The sequence below is a fragment of the Podarcis muralis genome, chromosome 13 (assembly GCF_964188315.1).
Source record: "Podarcis muralis chromosome 13, rPodMur119.hap1.1, whole genome shotgun sequence".
Taxonomy (NCBI): domain Eukaryota; kingdom Metazoa; phylum Chordata; class Lepidosauria; order Squamata; family Lacertidae; genus Podarcis; species Podarcis muralis.
This window is the reverse complement of record NC_135667.1, coordinates 47,190,671-47,210,150: the sequence shown is the minus strand read 5'-3', so window position 1 is coordinate 47,210,150 and position 19,480 is coordinate 47,190,671. Positions and strand designations below refer to the sequence as shown.

At 44.3% G+C, this 19,480-nt stretch overlaps 1 protein-coding gene across 6 annotated transcripts in view; it reads right to left on the bottom strand.

Moving 5' to 3' along the window:
- ANKRD17 (ankyrin repeat domain 17) overlaps positions 1-19,480 on the bottom strand; it is a 109,381-nt gene that overhangs the window by 54,285 nt on the left and 35,616 nt on the right. For all 6 annotated transcript variants that reach the window (XM_077917560.1, XM_077917558.1, XM_077917559.1 and 3 more), the window contains exons 2-5: positions 10,352-10,505; positions 8,845-9,001; positions 7,179-7,326; positions 1,454-1,601 (exon numbers count right to left, since the gene is read on the bottom strand). In XM_077917560.1, the coding sequence (XP_077773686.1) occupies positions 1,454-1,601; positions 7,179-7,326; positions 8,845-9,001; positions 10,352-10,505 (607 nt within the window). The remainder of the gene's footprint in view (positions 1-1,453; positions 1,602-7,178; positions 7,327-8,844; positions 9,002-10,351; positions 10,506-19,480) is intronic.

Below are 19,480 nucleotides of genomic sequence, written 5' to 3'. Positions count from 1 at the left end.
CTTCTCCCTTCTTGGGGAAAAGCCTGCAAGCGCCGCACACACGCTCTACGCAGCTCGTGAAAGGGAGCGCTGAGCAGAGCCTGGGATCCATACAGGCTCTGCTCAGCGCTCCATTTAAAGAATATATTTTTTCTTGCATCCCCCCTCTAAAAAACTAGGTGCGTCTTATGGGGCGAAAAATACGGTACCGTCCCTGGATTTATATTTTAAGTGTTGTAGATTTATTAGTAGGGAATGAATGTTGCGTGATTGGTTCAATGGCACAAGACACATCATATGGGGACTTCCAGCGAGGCAAAATGGCGGGTGCCACAGCAGCGAGCAGCTCCTGAAGCCAGCCAGAGCCAGCCAGAGCTTCCGCCACCACTGCCAAGGGGGAACTGGGGACACCCAGCGCATCAACTGGGGGAACCACTGACACACACACACACCCGTGACCCAAAATGAGCCAGGAGTGAAAGCACCCAGCCACCCAGCCAACTGCCCAGCAGCACTCCCAGGCCAGGAAAACCCCAGAGCCAAGGCATAGAGGAGGAGGAGAGGAGAAGGAGGAGAGAGAAAGAGGAAGGAGAAAAAAGAGGGAGCCCCGACCTTGCTGCGCTGCTAAGGAGGAGGGGTAGGAGAGCACCGGGAAGGCAAGGACACATGGCCGAGCCCAGGCCTGACCCGAGCCTACTCCATGGCGGCTAGCGCTCCAAGAGAGCAGGCCGGGGCCCAGAGGAAGGCTGCGCGACAGAGAAGACCACAGAAGAGAAGATATTACTTCTTAATTTATTTATATTTTTTAAAACCCTTTTAAAAAATACCAATTTTTTCCTCTTTTCCAAAAAGAAAGTGTCCCTGGATTCTTTGAAAAAAATCTGGTAACCTTACCCTAGCTTGTTGCTCATTCACATTGAGCCACAGATTAAACTAGTGCAAACGGGGCCAGTGTGTACCCTGATGTGATCACACAATGTCTGTTTTTGTGTGTGTGCAGTTTTTGCAACAACAGAAAAAGGGGAGGGCAATGAATTGAAACTGAAAAGTTGCCAGCATCGGAACCAAAGCTGCCAGCTCTCCAGAGAAACTGCTAGCATCCCTGTACACTCTTCACATCCTAACTTCACCTAGTTGTTTTGCATTGTTTTCTGCAAATCTTAAAAATAATGTCTTCTTGACCCAGATGAGGGAAAACAGTGCATTAAATTCCCTTTCCCTTTCTCTGCACTCACTTCTTTTTGAAAGACCTCCTTGCTCCAGTGTGGCAACGTCTCTGTTGCCTGCACTCTAGTGCCAACCAATCGCTGCCAAAATTCTTCAGATTGGAGATAACTGAGCACTGAGGAAATTCCCCCAACTGGTGTAATATTGAATAGCCAGCAAAATACTGGACTCCTTCATTTAAGAAATGCGGCACAGCTTCCAGGTTGCGACACGTTCAGTTTACATTTAAATGTAACACGTTCGTTACCTGTTGAAGACTGTGCATTCACGTCAGCGCCATGAGCTAGCAGCAATTTGACCATTTTGACATGTCCTCCATTAGCAGCAGCCATTAAAGGTGTTACATCTCCTTTGATGCCTCTGTCTTCAACATTTGCATGCATTGCCAAGAGAACCTGTTGACGGAGAGAACAAAAAACGGGTGAGGTGGAAGGGACTGGTTCAGTTAGGCGCCATTCTTGGGTGCTTACTGTGTCTTGTAAAATAATCTGTGCAAGAACCTTCAAGCATAAAATGTACAGTAGGTATATATGGGGTCCATGATCACTGCAGATGGCGATAGCAGTCACGAAATTAAAAGATGCCTGCTTCTTGGGAGAAAAGTGATGACAAACCTAGACAGCATCTTTAAAAGCAGACACATCACCTTGCCAACAAAGGTCCGTATAGTTAAAGCTATGGTTTTCCCAGTATAGTCATACCTCGGGTTAAAGTCGCTTCAGGTTGAACGTTTTCAGGTTGCATTCTGCGGCAACCCGGTAGTAACAGAATGGGTTACTTCCGGGTTTCGCCGCTCGCGCATGTGCAAAACGCTCAGAATGATGTCACGCAAATGCACAGATGCGGTGAATCGCGAGCCGCGCAGACGCAGGTTGCGTTCTGCTCATGATGCGAACAGATCCCATTCGCATCCAGAGGTACCACTGTAGTGATGTACAGTGGTGCCCCGCAAGACGAATGCCTCGCTAGACGAAAAACTCGCTAGACGAAAGGGTTTTCCGTTTTTTGAGTCGTTCCGCAAGACGAATTTCCCTATGGGCTTGCTTCGCAAGACGAAACGTCTTGCGAGTTCTTGCGAGTTTGTTTCCTTTTTCTTAAAGCCGCTAAGCCAGTAATAGCCGCTAAGCCACTAATAGCCGTGCTTCGCAAGACGAAAAAACCGCAAGACGAAGAGACTCGCAGAACAGATTAATTTCGTCTTGCGAGGCACCACTGTATGGAAGTGAGAGCTGGACCATAAAGAAGGCTGATGGCCGAAGAATTGATGCTTTTGAATTATGGTGCTGGAGGAGACTCTTGAGAGTCCCATGGACTGCAAGAAGATCAAACCGATCCATTCTGAAGGAAATCAGCCCTGAGTGCTCACTGGAAGGACAGATCGTGAAGCTGAGGCTCCGATACTTTGGCCACCTCATGAGAAGACTCCCTGGAAAAGACCCTGATGCTGGGAAAGATGGAGGGCACAAGGAGAAGGAGATGACAGAGGACGAGATGGTTGGGCAGTGTTCTCGAAGCTACCAGCATGAGTCTGACCAAACTGCGGGAGGCAGTGGAAGACAGGAGTGCCTAGCGTGCTCTGGTCCAGGGGGTTACAAAGAGTCGGACACGACTAAACGACAAGAAGGTATATTAGCATGTTTGTGCTTCAATTATGCAGTGTTTTGGCTACATTACATTACACAAACTGTGTCTCAGGGCAGAAGGAGCAGCTGCTGCAGTATCTGCATCGCAGGAATGACAACATTATCAAAGTACAGTGGTGGTTTCCCCCACCCCCAGAAAGATCTAGACAAGCAATCCCAAGGTTTCCTCTCCAATTTTCAACTTCTTTCCCATCTCATTCTATGGCTAATTCAGCGATGACTGAATTTGTTCCTTTTTTATGTTTGCCACACAAAAATTCAAAGCTGATCCCCTGTAAACTTTGCAAACCTTGCCCTTATATGCATACATATGACTGGGCGTTGCAAGGGCAGAGAAGCAGCGACTATACCTATATTCTGTGCTATATAACTAATATGAAAACTAATCCTATTCAGGATAATGCTTTCTGACAAGGCAAAATACTTCTATTGCCTTTTGCAGCTATGACCCCCAACACTGAAGTGGATTTTTCAACTGCAAAAAAGGCTCACAAAACCCAGAAATTATTGGGACTTTTCTGTGAAATTCTGTTCTTATCAAGGCAAATGGCACCAAGTCCTCGGATAAGATTGTCGATCAGGGCAATGAAAACAGCCCCCCATTTTCTGTATCCAGAGGAAATGGGGCCTCTCACCTCAAACCCCGTCATAGTTGGCAAAAGCACCCCACTGTTTCAAAGAAAGCAAAAATGGTTAAGGAGCACACCAAATTAGTGAAACACGTAGGAAAGACTGAAGCAACTTTAGACAATATCAGCAAAAACTAATGAACTTCCCTTGGGTTGCAGAAGATGAACTGGCTAGAGGGAAAGGTAGCAGTATGAACGCTCCAGAATGCTAATATTCTTTTCCTTTACCGGGGGGGGGGGGGATCTAACAGCCCAAATGCTTTTGCAGTGAGCACTCCATCCACTTGGTTGACATCTGTTGTGATCACCTCATTTGAGGGTTTCTCTACTGGAATTCCTGGGTTGAAGTGTCATATTCATCCTTCAAGTGATTGAGTTCAATGGACTGTGACTGAACCTGGAATCCTAGGAGTCCTAGGGGGAATGTTTGCCTGTGTGTGCAAAACTCCATTTCACACCCCAGGAGAAAGTCTTGACACAAGACCATCGTTCTAGTAGAATTGAAGAAGAGACAGAGATAGGAAACAGTGACTCTACTCAAGCAAAGATGGTCAAAGCAATGTCCTTTAGAGCCATCAGAATCTTAGAGAGGACTCTAGGATGAAGAGACTGCAGTCTATTCAAACTGGGGGGGTGTAGGTAGGCCTCTGAAGTTGATCAAGATTGATCAAGGTCATGAAATCTCCATTTCTAATACAGGTCATCATCAAAACAAAGCATTTTCATACAGAATTTGCATTTGACTAGGAAGCTGAGGCTCCAAGACTTTGGCCACCTCCTGAGAAGAGAAGACTCCCTGGAAAAGACCCTGATGTTGGGAAAGAGAAGGGGACGACAGAGGACGAGATGGTTGGACAGTGTTCTCGAAGCTACCAGCATGAGTTTGACCAAACTGCGGGAGGCAGTAGAAGGCAGGAGGGCCTGGCGTGCTCTGGTCCATGGGGTCACGAAGAGTTGGACACGACTACACGACTAAACAACAACAGGAAGCAGATATGTATTTAAGGACAATATAGGTCTCTTCAGCACTGTGTGCACTGTAAAATACTTTTCACATGCCTTGCTGCAGGGATGGCAGACCCAAGGCTCATATATATTTTGTGGCAGCCTTGACAATTTGGTGGCAAAATTCCGCACATATACAATTACACACACCCTTAAAACATTTCACTGTCTACCAACCTTCATTGGGCTCCCTCAATTTTTATTTTCCCGAACCACTTTTTCCAAAAAAAACCTCCAAAACGTGTCCTTTGTAAGTGTGTTTTGCCGCTATTAATAGTGCTAAACAGGAAGCTGCCCGTAATGCCACCGGCAGCCGAAGATCAACTAGGACTGCCAATTCCTGCCAAAGGCATCAAAGTGGCAGATAGAGCTGCAATCAGTATAAATAGGTCAGCGTTCACCTGAAGATTAACCATCACTGTTGAGTCCTTATGAAGGCATCCAGTGTCACAACAGCCAGCATGAAGTAGTGAAGAGTGTGGGCTATAACTGCTAAGCAACATAACTTTTCTTTGGAGAATTTTTGGAGCAGGGGGAGGAAACTTAACTGGAAACTGGCAGAACTAATCAGGAAAAAAAATAATTTTACAAAAAGGACTGAAAAAGGAATGATAACCATTTGAAAATGTAATTGTAAAGAAAATAGAAAACAACATTGAAATGATAATGTTAAAAATGAAGTCAACCTCATTAAGACGAAAGAAGGAACTAAATGGAGGCAGAGGGTAATTTCTTTTAAAAAGAGGACTTTAAATAAATAAAGGAAAGAATTTTGAAAAATACAGCTAATTGTGAGAAAATGATTCCTTCCATCTGCCACGTAGTGTGCTATCACACAAGTAACCTTGAGCACATTGTTATGTCTTTGCCAATACGGGCACTAAGCAGCCCTAGGATACAAACAAGGTCTCTTCCCTCCCACGCTGCAGATTCGTGGGAAGCAATCGCAGTGGCCTCCACTTGTCCCTGGAGCTCAAGGACCGATTGCAAGGTTGCAGGGAAGGTGGCTGAAACGTCAATGAAGTCTGAAACTTCAAGCAAAGGCTAATTATTAAGGTGGAAGAGTTTGTATTCTGGGGTGCAGGAAGATCTACACTTTCCTCATGTTCCAATTACCGTATTTTTTGCTCCATAAGACGCATCAGAACACAAGACGCGCCTAGTTTTTGGAGGAGGAAAACAAGAAATAAAATATTCTGAATCTCAGAAGCCAGAACAGCAAGAGGGATTGCTGTGCAGTGAAAGCAGCAATCCCTTTTGCTGTTCTGGCTTCTGGGATAGCTGCGCAGCCTGCATTCGCTCCATAAGACGCACACACATTTCCCCTTACTTTTTAGGAGAAAAAAGTGAGTCTTATAGAGCAAAAAATACGGTAAAGGAGGACATCTCAGTTAATTCTCATCTCACTTAAATTCTAGCCCCCTTTAAGCTTAAAATCAGCTTAAATCAGTTTACAAAATGAAAGCAAAATGAACACAGTTAATAATAATAAAAAAGCCAGAAATCATAATATAACAAACATCCAGCCCACAAATTCAATATAATTCCAGGTCTAACCTACTCTAAATGTAGGTGACCCTTTTGGCATATGCATTCTTTAACAGGCAGCTGAAGAACAGAGGGTGGTCAACTGGTCAACTGTAGTCTGTATTTGGTGCTCAAAGCAACTTTTATTATTTTATGGAGGCTCTCCGACATCTGATTTAGGGTGTGAGGAAAGAGTTTTACCGTTTGATTTGAAAGGAAAATCAGAAATGAAATTCTGCATGTATTTGCCAGAAGTTATTGTATTGCCATCTTGTACACATTTGGGAACAGCAAAGAATCACTGCCAATATACTCCTTAAAGATTCCACAATGCACACGAGTTTTCCTGTCCTGTCCCCAACCAATGACATCCCAGCATCTGAGTGCAAAAAATCTATACCCACGAAGTCCAGATGACCTGTTAGCAGATCCCTATTCATAAGTGTATGCGGAGAAATTGGAATGCTCCAGCCTTCAAAACAATAATTGGAGGGGGATATATAGCAACAAGAGACATCACCTTGCCAACAAAGGTCGGTATAGTTAAAGCCATGGTTTTCCCAGTAGTGATGTATGGAAGTGAGAGCTGGACCATAAAGAAGACTGATCGCCAAAGAATTGATGCTTTTGAATTATGGTGCTCGAGGAGACTCCTGAGAGTCCCATGGACTGCAAGAAGATCAAACCGATCCATTCTGGAGGAAATCAGCCCTGAGTGCTCACTGGAAGGACAGATCCTGAAGCTGAGGCTCCAATACTTTGGCCACCTCATGAGAAGAGAAGACTTCCTGGAAAAGACCCTGATGTTGGGAAAGATTGAGGGCACAAGGAGAAGGGAATGACAGAAGGTGAGATGGTTGGACAGTGTTCTCGAAGCTACCAGCATGAGTTTGACTAAACTGCGGGAGGCAGTGGAAGACAGAAGTGCCTGGCGTGCTCTGGTCCATGGGGTCACGAAGAGTCGGACACAACTAAACAACAACAAATATAGCAACAAACAGAACAATTCAGAAGTTGGCTATCCCTGCTCTAAACACCAGTGAGCTTAACCATCTTAAGTGTAAAAATTAAAAATGCCCCCCTCCCCATTCAAGGTGGGTTATGAATCCAGAAAAGTCAAAGGCCAGTACTCTGTATTTTCTGCCAAAATAGAGCATAAGTTACAAACCTGAGCAAGCTCATAATATCCAGCTGAGCAAGCCAAACAAAGAAGACTTTCCCCTTCTTCAGTGTGCTCATTCACACTTCGCCCTTCAATTAGCAATTTTCGCACAGCATTTACATCACCTTCTGAACAAGCTTCTGCCAAGCTGCGGCTATAAAGAGAAAGAGGAAATTATGGTTATACCCCAGTGCTTTGAAGTGGCAGCACTGGGTCCCCATCAAATACAGACCTGGCATGCCACCTGGATACACTGAAAAACAACAGGCAAGCCTTAAAAAGCGAAGGTGAGGATTACTATAGGATGTATAGTGGTCATCACAATACTTGCCCCTGGTTCCTCCAAAATTAGCAATATAACTAGAGTGCTAGGAACTGTCCTTGGGTTCAAGGAACTGGACATCAGGAATGGCTGCATGTCATGAATTAGGCCTCGTGGGGGGAAATATGGAGCTAAAAAAATACAGTCTGGCTATGGTCGTAGGTCAACTTTACTCAATCTGCTGCCCTCCAGTAGCTTACAGTTAGAACTCCAATCATCTCTTACTCCCTCTCATAATCCAACATAGTCATTTACACCAAGGTAAATCTGATGAGGAACGTGGGTGGCGCTGTGGGTTAAACCACAGAGCCTAGGACTTGCCGATCAGAAGGTCGGCGGTTCAAATCCCCGCAACAGAGTGAGCTCCCGTTGCTCAGTCCCTGCTCCTGCCAACCTAGCAGTTCAAAAGTACGTCAAAGTGCAAGTAGATAAATAGGTACCGCTCCAGCGGGAAGGTATACGGCGTTTCCGTGCGCTGCTCTGGTTCGCCAGAAGTGGCTTTGTCATGCTGGCCACATGACCTGGAAGCTGTACGCCGGCTCCCTCGGCCAGTAAAGCGAGATGAGCGCCGCAACCCCAATTGGACCTAAAGGTCAGAGGGCCCTTTACCTTTACTTAAATCTGCGCTGCGCTTCTCCCAACCGTGGCTCCTATACCTGCTCTTGCGAGTGGCAGAGGCGGCAGAGGGATGAGTGGCCTGAAAGGAGCCCTTTTGGGCTGTTCCTTCCTCCTCCTCCACTGCCGCCACCACCGAAGTGGCTTATACTCGAGTCAATAAGTTTTGCCAATTTTTTGTGCTAAAATTAGGTGCTTCGACTTATACTCGAATATTTACGGTACCTCTGCCCCAAATGTACAAACATCTTCCTCCATCAATTCTCAGCAATTTGCAGAGTACTTGGAGAGATAGAGATAGAGATAGAGAGGTATTTCACTATGCCTGGTATGAAATATTAATCCTGCCTTTGCTGCCGAGTCCTGTGGCACATGCAGAGAACTTGGAGAAGAGAAAGGATTGTTCTCTCTCTTCATGCTGCATTTCGCAGAGTGCAGAAGCTATGAAAGATATTTGCCAGAGGACTTAAGAGTGGGCCTTGATGGTGACCCCAAACAATGCCTGACTATGAAGACATGCCAAAATTTGTGCACCCCTTCTTCTGGGGGTTCCAAGGTTATTCCAAAGTGCACTGCTTTCTCTTTCTTGAGATCCCTAGTGCCAAATGGATCAAGTAGGAAATAATATTTGTATTAATAATATGGGTAATTTAGCAGACACTTTCAACCATCGCAGAAACACAAGGAACAGCTGTCAAGACTGTTAGAACAGGCTCTGGTGAAGGAAACACTCACTTGTCCATCTGCCCTGAATTTGCTGTACTTTCAGCTCTCATTCGGGTGAGCGCAGCAGCAGCCTCATCTAATGCACAGCTGACCGAAGACGTCAATCTGCGAAGCACCTCGGGATCTGCAAAGGCTTTTCCATCGGCTGTGGATAATTTACCTATTCCTTTTGTTCCAAGATCAACAAACCAGTGGATAAGCAGTTTTTGCATGGGAAAGAGAAGAACAAAGGCCATTTGAGCGCATACAAAATACTAGCAAAATACTAGTTTTATCATATCGGGAAAGGCCAACAAACTTTCAGCGGTGGAAATGCAGTGTGAAAATTCACTGCAGATCAATCTTTTGAGGATATTAAAAGTTACTAGTACATTCTTCCTGGCTTCAATGAGTTTATAGTTTCTTATTTCAGGTTACTACTGATCGCAACCAATCCTCAATTCTGACTTTTGAATCAGAAACCACAATCTCCACACAACCAAATATGTATAGCCCTAATGAGAAAGAAACTGACAGGTTGTGTTTATTGTGTTCCTACAATCTCTCCTTTATACACTGTTTTTAAATTTAAAATACATTTCCAAAGCAAACATCAAATCAATAAACTTAACATTTAAGATATAACAAAAAAGTCTGTCAACCAAGGTATAGGCAGAAAATAAAACCAGTATTAGCAATTAAATGAATAGAACCTGCTCATAAAACAACATAAAACGGTTTGTGCAAATGTTAAGCGGGTAAAAAACAGGTTTGTGCTTTGCTAAAAACCTAAAAACTCAAAAAGGCACTGGCAAATGTAAGGAAGTATCTAAATTAAGATCAATAGTTTTTGGCAGGCCTCTTCTGTTAGTGGCTCCCCGTTTGTGGAATCCTCTCCCCAGGGAGGCTTGCCTGCAGCCTTCATTACATCTTTAGGCGCCAGGCGAAAACGTTTCTCTTCAACCAGGCATTCAGCTGATTAACATTCTATGGATTTTAAAGTGTGTTTGTGGGAGGGGGTTATTGGTTTGTTTTATTATGCATTTTGTGTTCTCATTTTGTAGTTTTCTGTTGCGAATCACCCTGGGATCTACCAATAAAGAGTGGTACACAAATAATAATAATAATAATAATAATAATAATAATAATAATAATAATAATAAACAAACTATGAAATAGTTATTTGTTTGAACTTATTCAGTCGGACATTGTTGCAGTCATGTCAGAGGAAACAACGTGGAAGGTCAAGTCCACCACGATAAGGAACAGATGGAACCCCTATCTTCAATGGATAAAAACTACTGGAACAAAAGACATTCAGTGGAAACTAAAGACACTATGCCCGTGGCTAAGGATAATAGTTTGAACCCTTCCAATGGAAGGGGGGGGGGAGGAAAAAATTGTACGGGAAATTTAAAATTGGAAGGAGATAATATAATGTATGTAAAAATCCTGAATTCGAATAAAACTAATAATTAATAGTAATAATAATAATAATAATAATAATAATAATAATAATAATAATAATAATATTTACCGGCAGCTTCTAGTAAAGCTTCTAATCTAGCTTGGGTTTCTGGATCTACTGTTCTTAGATCAGCACCATCAGCAGTACTCGACAGCAGCAATTTTGAAGCTGTCTCCAGCATTGGATTTTCCAGGTCATCCTGATCCAAAATAAAGGACTCCACCTAAAAGGAAGGAAAACGTTTTAACACATACTCCATTTGCAATGCTGTGACAAAATCAAAAGACGCTGATGATGCCCTTCAATATCCAATTGGCTCTACTACAGTGTGAGAATAAATGGCAATAAAAGCATTCATACAGACTTGCTTCCAAAACACTGGCCTTATTTCATAGAGACCCTGAGGACCATCTGGTTCAACCCTATGCAATGCAGGAATATGCAGTTGTCCCTTACAGGGATCAAGCATACAACCGTGGCGTTATCGGAACCCAACTGAGCAATATTTATGAAAACAACAAAGTTAACTACAATGCTTATTATTTGTCTCTAAATTTATTGGTTTCTTTTGCACTCCTGCCTAGAAACACCATGCACAGCTACTTCTGAACACCCAGCTGACATGCCACTCCATCTCTAGCCTAACAAAAGCTTCCCATTAGTAAGGGACTTTAGTCATTGTGAGGGACATGGGTGGCGCTGGGGGTTAAACCACAGAGCCTAGGAGTGGCCGATCAGGTCGGCGGCGGTTCGAATCCCCGTGACGGGGTGAGCTCCCGTTGCTCGGTCCCTGCTCCTGCCAACCTAGCAGTTCAAAAGCACCTCAAAGTGCAAGTAGATAAATAGGTACCGCTCCAGCAGGAAGGTAAACGGCGTTTCCATGCGCTGCTCTGGTTCGCCAGAAGTGGCTTAGTCATGCTGGCCACATGACCCGGAAGCTGTACGCCGGCTCCCTCAGCCAATAAAGTGAGATGAGCGCCGCAACCCCGGAGTCGGTCACGACTAGACCTAATGGTCAGGGGTCCCTTTACCTTTACCTTAGTCATTGTGAGCCATGATCTCATCAAAGTGTCTTAGATTAAGACTAACTGAATAACTGTGGGGCTCATCTCATCTTCTGCATTGTTTCCTAGCTTATTTACACAATAAGGCACAATGAAGTCCAAATGGGTTTACCATGTAGAGTAGGGACACATACAGAAGTCAACACACACTAACAAACCCTAACTTCACATATCCATTGAAGGGGTCTGAACTGGCAGTTATTAAGCAGGAAAAGATATGATGGTCATGGTGGATAGCCTATGTACAGCAGCCCACGTACAGTACACACTGTCCCATGTACAGCAGCCATGGGAAAGGGCAAATTTCATGTCAGGGGTTATTAGGATTGGGAATAAACACCCAACTGCTAATATTGTAAAGCTCTCGTACAAACTTAACCACATTTGCAATACTGTGTGCAGTTCTGGCTGCCCCATCACAAAGATGATGCTGTAGAGCTGGAAAGGGCATCTGAAATGAGTGGGGAACATCTTTACAATAAGATAAAGCATTTCTGGCTTTTTGAAAGGCAACTAATGCAAACTATGACGAAAGCTTGTACATTATATATGGAGTGGAGGAAGCAGATAGAAACGTGTTTTTTCCCTTCTCTCATATGATACAATTCAAGCTCATTTTACAGATATCGTTTCATCAGGAGGTCCCTTCTGCACAATGTAGGAACCAGGCCTTTAATATGGTGGTTAGGCATTGGTAGGGGGTATTATTATGTAGATGTGTTGGGGGGAGGAGCGCCATCACCTCACCCAAATATTTAAGGGTAATCCGGTAAAGGATTCCGGGGGGCGTTGCCTCGTCCAAAACCTATGGAGGCCAGGGCCTAAAGCACGCCCCCGAGCAGTGACCCCTGGGGGAGTTCCTAGTGATGTGCATCCCAGGGCTCCCCCTGCTGGTGTTAACCCTTTCCGGTTTTCATGCTAACAGGCTGAAGCCGGATAGTCTGATAGGACCAATGCCTAAAGCCAATACCGCTCTTACCTGTAACTAAGAAAGTTGTGGCCGATTTTTGCCCATTAACCTTAATCAATGGTGTCCGGTGTCTTTATTCATTCCAATTGGGGGGAGGCGGGAATCGCCACGCAAATCATTTCATCAGGAGGTCCCTTCTGCACAACGTAGGAACCAGGCCTTTAGTATGGCGGCACCTACAGTACTCCCTTCCAATACAGGAGCCATCTTTTCTACCCTTTCGGTGCCTCTTGCAGACATTCCCTTACCAAAAAGCCTTTTAAGTGGAGACATTTATCGCAGTCTGAATCTGCACTGGACCTGAATTGTTTTTATTTATGCTTTTCATTGTTAAAACATCCAAAAGTTATTTACGGGATGTGGTTCCTAAATGAATAAAATCAGTAAAATAATCTCAGCCTTGGAATACTCTACTTAAAATATTCACTTCTGTATAAATTGGACGTATTACCATTCAAGTAGAAATCACTTATTTCATAGGTTAATAAACTTCGATTATGCTTCTTTCAGAAACAGAGCTAAGTTCCATCAGCGCCAGTTCCATCACATTTCACCAGCGCTAGGATTTTCCCTTGTGCAGCAGACCTCCCCCTGCACACCCACTAAATGTGTCCTAGGGGTTTTCCGGAGCAGATTTTGGGAGGCTATAGGGTACATATGGGGAGAGGAGGGGCAACGTTCTGTCGTGGAAGCATAAATCCTTATCCTAAGTGAAGGAAGGCATTAGATATTACACCTAGTATGCAACATCTCCATGAATCTGCTGGGAGAGATTATTCAGGGATTTGGAGTAAAGTGCAATAATAATAATAATAATAATAATAATAATAATAATAATAATAATAATAATGGGATGCGGGTGGCGCTGTGGGTGCCTAGGACTTGCCGATCGTATGGTCGGCGGTTCGAATCCCCGTGGTGGGGTGAGCTCCCGTCTTTCAGTACCAGCTCCTGCCCACCTAGCAGTTCGAAAGCACCCTTAAAAGTGCAAGTAGATAAATAGGTACCGCTTTATAGCGGGAAGGTAAACGGCGTTCCATGTGCTGCGCTGGTGCAGGCTCGCCAGAGCAGCGATGTCACACTGGCCACGTGACCCGGAAGTGTCTGCGGACGGCGCTGGCTCCCGGCCTCTAGAGTGAGATGAGCGAACAACCCTAGAGTCTGTCAAGACTGGCCCGTACGGGCAGGGGTACCTTTACCTTAATAATAATAATAATAATAATAATAATAATAATAATAATAATAATAATAATTTATTCATACCCCGCCCATCTGGCTGGGCTTCCCCAGCCACTCTGGGCAGCTTCCAACAAAATATTAAAATACAGTAATCCATCAAACATTAAAAGCTTCCCCAAACACTCAGCTTTTCTTTCAGGAGTCAGGTGAGGCAGTCAAAATGCTGAGTAACTACCTGGACTCAGTAATGGGCTGAATGAGGGCCAATAAACTGAAACTCAAAGTTGAGAAGATGGAGATTCTGTGGGTAGCTGATCTGCCCATCCAGGGAGATGGTGCTCAACCTGACCCAGATGAAACTGCACTCCCTATAAAAGGATCTAGATCACTGCCTGGCAGTACTCCGAGATCAAGTTGCATCACCAGAGGACCAAGTAGTCACCTTGGCAAGGAGTGCCTCTCAGCAGTTTATGGCCAGTGTGCCAGCTGTAGCCTCTCCTTCAAAGATACTATGGCCACGGCTGTAGGCTCTGGCAACATCTACGATTTACTGCTGCAATGTGTGCTGTGGCCGGGGCAGCCTTTGAAGACTTCATAAGCTGCAGTTTGTTCAAAATACTGAGTCTGGTTGGCAGGAACATACCTAGCCAATTTTGAAAGGCTTCTAGACCATTTCCAAGCATGCTTTGAAGTGCTGCTGCTCACCTGAAACCCTACACTGCTTAGGACCCTGTGCTCCTTCAGGTATACAGGGCCGAAGCTGACAGCCAGCCAAGCCAAACACATCCTAGGGTTGAGATGGGCAGAAAGTGAACTGGGGAGAGGTTGTCTGTCCCCCTCAGGTGAGCCCTGCTCATTTGCATCTTCCCTCCTAGGGCAGCAATTGGGAGGAGACAACCCATTCATGGAACCCCTCCTCCACTGCAGGAAAAAGAGAGAGAGGTCCCAAGTCTAGGGTTTAAGTGCTCCTTCCACATCACCCTTACTGCCGATAGAAAGTAGTATTTGGTGAAGGTGAATTGATGCTTTTGAATTATGGTGCTGGAGGAGACTCTTGAGAGTCCCAAACCTATCCATTCTGAAGAAGAAGAAGAAGAAGAAGAAGAAGAAGAAGAAGAAGAAGAAGAGGAGGAGGAGGAGTTTGGATTTGATATCCTGCCTTTCACTACCCTAAGGAGTCTCAAAGCGGCTAGCAATCTCCTTTCCCTTCCTCCCCCACAACAAACACTCTGTGAGGTGAGTGGGGCTGAGAGACTTCAAAGAAATGTGGCTGGCCCAAGGTCACACAGCAGCTGCATGTGGAGGAGCGGAGACACGAACTCGGTTCCCCAGATTACAAGTCTATCGCTCTTAACCACTACACCACACTGGCTCTCTAAAGGAAATCAGCCCTGAGTGCTCACTGGCAAGGACAGATCCTGAAGCTGAGGCTCCAAGACTTTGGCCACCTCATGAGAAAAGAAGACTCCCTGGAAAAGACCCTGATGTTGGGAAAGATGGAGGGCACAAGGAGAACGGGACGACAGGGATGAGATGGTTGGACAGTGTTCTCGAAGCTACCAGCATGAGTTTGACTAAAGCCCAGGAGGCAGTGGAAGACAGGAGTGCCTGGCGTGCTCTGGTCCATGGGGTCACGAGGAGTCGGTCACGACTAAACGACTAAAAAACAACAAATACTCCTGTACACGAAAGCTTATGTCATAATACATTTGCTAGTATTGAAGGTGCACTGGAATAGCAGGTAGAGTTTTGCAATTTTGGGACTTGAGGTGAGGGAAGAATCCTGGCAGGCTTGCCTCACAATCCACCAAAAAGTTCCCGAAACAAATAGATACAGCAGACACTATTAACCAGACTATCAAATTTAACTTCCCTATTCCATCTACAAGTGGAATGTATTTCAGATGTGGCAGGTAATGGTGAGATAAGGTCTAACGTCCAGATCCTGTTAGAGACCTAGTTACCTAGGCTTAGAAAACATCACCTGGGAGATTTCAAGGTCTGCTCCAAGCTGAATGCTCAGTTACCACAGCAAGTACTGTCACTCTCGTTGCCTCTGTGCGTTAGAACAGAATCTCATTGCCAAATAAAGGCTTCCTGTGCAGGAAGGATAACAGCCTCAAAGATCAAGGTCATTTTCTTGGTAAGCTGTTTAAAATAAAATAAAAAAGGATCCCTGCTTTCATCTTCATAAAAGAAGGACCAGGAAGAAGGGATGGCGGGGGTGCCTAAAGTGTTTTTTCTCTGCGCAGCTACAAAACAAGGACATAAATAAAAACCACGTTTCAACGGCATTGTATGTACTAGCTTAGTTGGACCTGCTTCCTCACTCTGTGGAGAAATCACATAAAAGGCCAAATCACTTCACACCGCACAACAGGAGATATAAGGTGCTTAACAGTAGCTTCCTCTTAACAGTGTAAATATAAAAAGTTGAAATACAAAGTAGATCAGGCTGCAAGCAACTGTGAATGGGGCGGCAGCCCAGCTTGTGCTCTGTGGACTCTCCTTTGGCAATCCCCATACAGCGGTGGTGCGCTTAACCCAAAGTCGGGAAATAGCAGCAACAATGAGGTCTCACGTGAAGCCTTTATAACCATACCTGTTTTAAACTGTACAGGGCTATAACCTCTCTTGTAGCCTGGCTGCTATCTCTTAGGAGAAAGAAGAATGTGTACCTTCTCTCTCAGTAAAGGTAAAGGGACCCCTGATCGTTAGGTCCAGTCGCGAACGACTTTGGGGTTGCGGCGCTCATCTCGCTTTATCGGCCGAGGGAGCCAGCGTACAGCTTCCGGGTCATGTGGCCAGCATGACTAAGCCGCTTCTGGCGAACCAGAGCAGCGCACGGAAACGCCGTTTACCTTCCCACCAGAGCGGTATCTATTTATCTACTTGCACTTTGACGTGCTTTCGAACTGCTAGGTTGGCAGGAGCAGAGACCGAGCAGCGGGAGCTCACCCCGTCGTGGGGATTCAAACCGCCGACCTTCTGATCAGCAAGCCCTAGGCTCTGTGGTTTAGACTCTCTTAGTACTGCCCTCTTAACATGGGATCGGCTAGTGCTTCAAAGGCTGCAAGGAGGCTTGTTCTTCATTCTTTCATGCCCCTGGAGGCAGCTATCCCTCTCCACAAGGCTAAAAGTTGGCATTTAGTCTTATGCTGCAACTGCTGTGCAAACAAATACAGCTTTAAATTAAGAACGGCGGGACATGCGGCAGGGCAATATATAGCAGCTATCTTGTCTGCAGCTCCATGTGTCATTTCCTAAAAGCTTTCCCTTACCACCGCCACCCTTTAGGGCAACGCCCAATTAAGACTAGAAGGGAAATAGCCTCTTGTACAGATTCTAGGAGGTAGCCCTGGTTGCTACTTGGGATGACCAAGACTGCTTAGCCACCCTTTCTGTGCTTCTAAGTGAGCACTCTGAACATATTGTATGGGATTGCTTCTGACCTTGTTGCTTTAAAAAAAAATGGCAGTCACATGGAAGAGCCTTGTATTCAGCCCTCAGAGTCATCCCTGCTGAACAAAGCCTGCCTCCTAATTCATAGTGCAGCATCAACTGTTTAGGACAGGAGTAGGGAACTGGATGCAGCCAGTGGACCAGATCCTGACCTCGCCAAACTTCCATGAGTCACGCTGAGAGAGTGGCAGATCTCCATGACCTGACATCACCATGGCATCAGTTCAAGTGTTTTCTTTTACAGACCAGCCTGAATTGCAAACAAAATGTTCCTTTGCCCCCAGTTTGATTTCAAACCTTGCAGGCAACGGAAGCAGCTGCCTGCTATTGCAAAGCCCATTTTCTTTGCTGGGGTGGTGTGATTTCAAGCTGCATGCAAATGAACACCATTCCTTGGCAGGCAGGCTTTACCTTTTAATGTGCCCCACACATGACATGAGGTGTGAGACAACTGAGTGTGGTTTCAGGTAAATAGCTTTGCATGCAAAATTAGGTCCTTCTTGGGCACAATTTATTTTTCTGGGCCGGTAAAATGTATGTGATTTCTGTAGGACTACCTCCATTTGTGCATTCTTTGACTTGTTTTAAATTGTTTCATTGAACTCCTTTGTCACTGGATTATACAGTTGTAACTAGGACCTTATGATGAAGTATGGGTAAGAAACAATTTTAATGAGCAAAGTAGAGTGAAATCATCCCTCATCTATACAAGTTTATTTCCTTTAATACAGGATATTCTGTGACCCAAGTAAACACAAATCAAATTCTGCACCAAACACACCACATTTTGAACCCAAATATATGTCCATTAAGCAACATTCTGCAAATATCACATTATGTATATACGTCTTAAGATTTTACAATTTGGTACGAAATTTTTAAACAATTACTAACTAATGCAAAACAATTTATTTCTCAGAATGCATACAAATGTCATGCTTTATTCACTACCGCTGCTTTTGTAAAATATGCACCTCGCCTTTCTTTTGGCAGTGATCAGTGAAATGAATGTAAGTGAAAAAATGTGACTTGGGACGGGAGCACCTAGTCATACAAACTATCCTTAAGCAGAAAAGCTCCCATTCTTTTTTCAAAAGCCACCAACATTCTTACATGTATTTAAAGCTGAAAATATAATAGCTAGCTGGAATTCTCAGGAACCTCTGATTGTTGTCAGATTCTGACAGATTCCGCATAAACAAATTATTCAAGTAAATCTTAATACGAAGAAGTGTGCACTGTTAACAACTGCTTTAGCACTAAAATCTACAAAGAAATTTGTGCCTCAGCACTCAAATTTCTGCAACTGTGAGGGCAGCATGTAAGTTTTATTGGGATTGTTAACGAAAACCCATAGGCTGCTATAAAAAGCCAGTGTAGGGTGGTTGAATGCAGCATGCAACTTACAAACCCCCGTAACTCCCCCAAATTATGCTACACAAATTTGATTCTCATGACAAAATCCAAAATGACAGTTGAGAAAACAAAGAGTTCTTTATATATTGTATAAATAAATGTGGCTGGAATAATAGCTCTCACTAACACAATAGTAAGCCCTGAACTGTATAATAGAGGGAAGTGTTTTGTCCAGCTCAGATGGCACCATATTTCCTCACTAGAAGATGACAGCAGGGACTTAAGGAGGACCCCTTCTAATTAGCAAGGGTCTTCCTAACTGTCCCAACTCCCTGGTAACACCTAATGGAAATTTTACAATTAAAAAGGTGTGCAGACAAATATGTTCTAATTTTGTATCATGTACCCAGCATCCTTCTGGGGCCTAAAGGTAATTTGTTTCCATAGGTCTAAACCACTGGCCTTGTAAGGTGAGTCACACCAGGGCACAGTCATCAGAAAGTTACATCCTAAAAGGAAAAGGAGAAGAAGAAGAAGAAGAAGAAGAAGAAGAAGAAGAAGAAGAAGAAGAAGAGTGAAACCCATTTAAAAGACTGGGGTTGGAGGAAGGTCCCAGATCTAAGACAACTTTAGATGATTGGCCTAGATCACAAGGATTTCCTTACCATTCTTAATGAGTGAGTTACTTGCATAGACTTCCAAAATACTGTTTTATAAATTAGGGGAGGGTGCATTATAGAGGTATTGTTATAGTTAGATTAATGGTCAGATAAATGTGGTTTTTAAGAATAGAATTGGCATCAACAATATGAGGCAATACCAAGTGGACCAGCCATTACTTGAGCAATACCATTTAAGCCAAAGTTACATTCCAGTAAGGATTCCACAAATGCCATGGTCGCAATCACAACAGCGACCATTCCTCCCTGCTCATGAGAGTGATCCTCCCCTCTTCTCTGACTTGAATGAAATGAGGAGATAAGGATAAGGCACAGGCAGGCTTTAAAGTTTACTATTGTTTGTGCTGATTAGCTCACATTCACAAGGTGCATGAGAACATTTGTTCACTTATTTTATCTGCACTAATCAATCGGAAGAAACAGGGGTTCCAGCTTAAAAATTAGTGCTGGGGGATGGAGTAGAATTCAGTTCTCTCTTTCGGTCTGC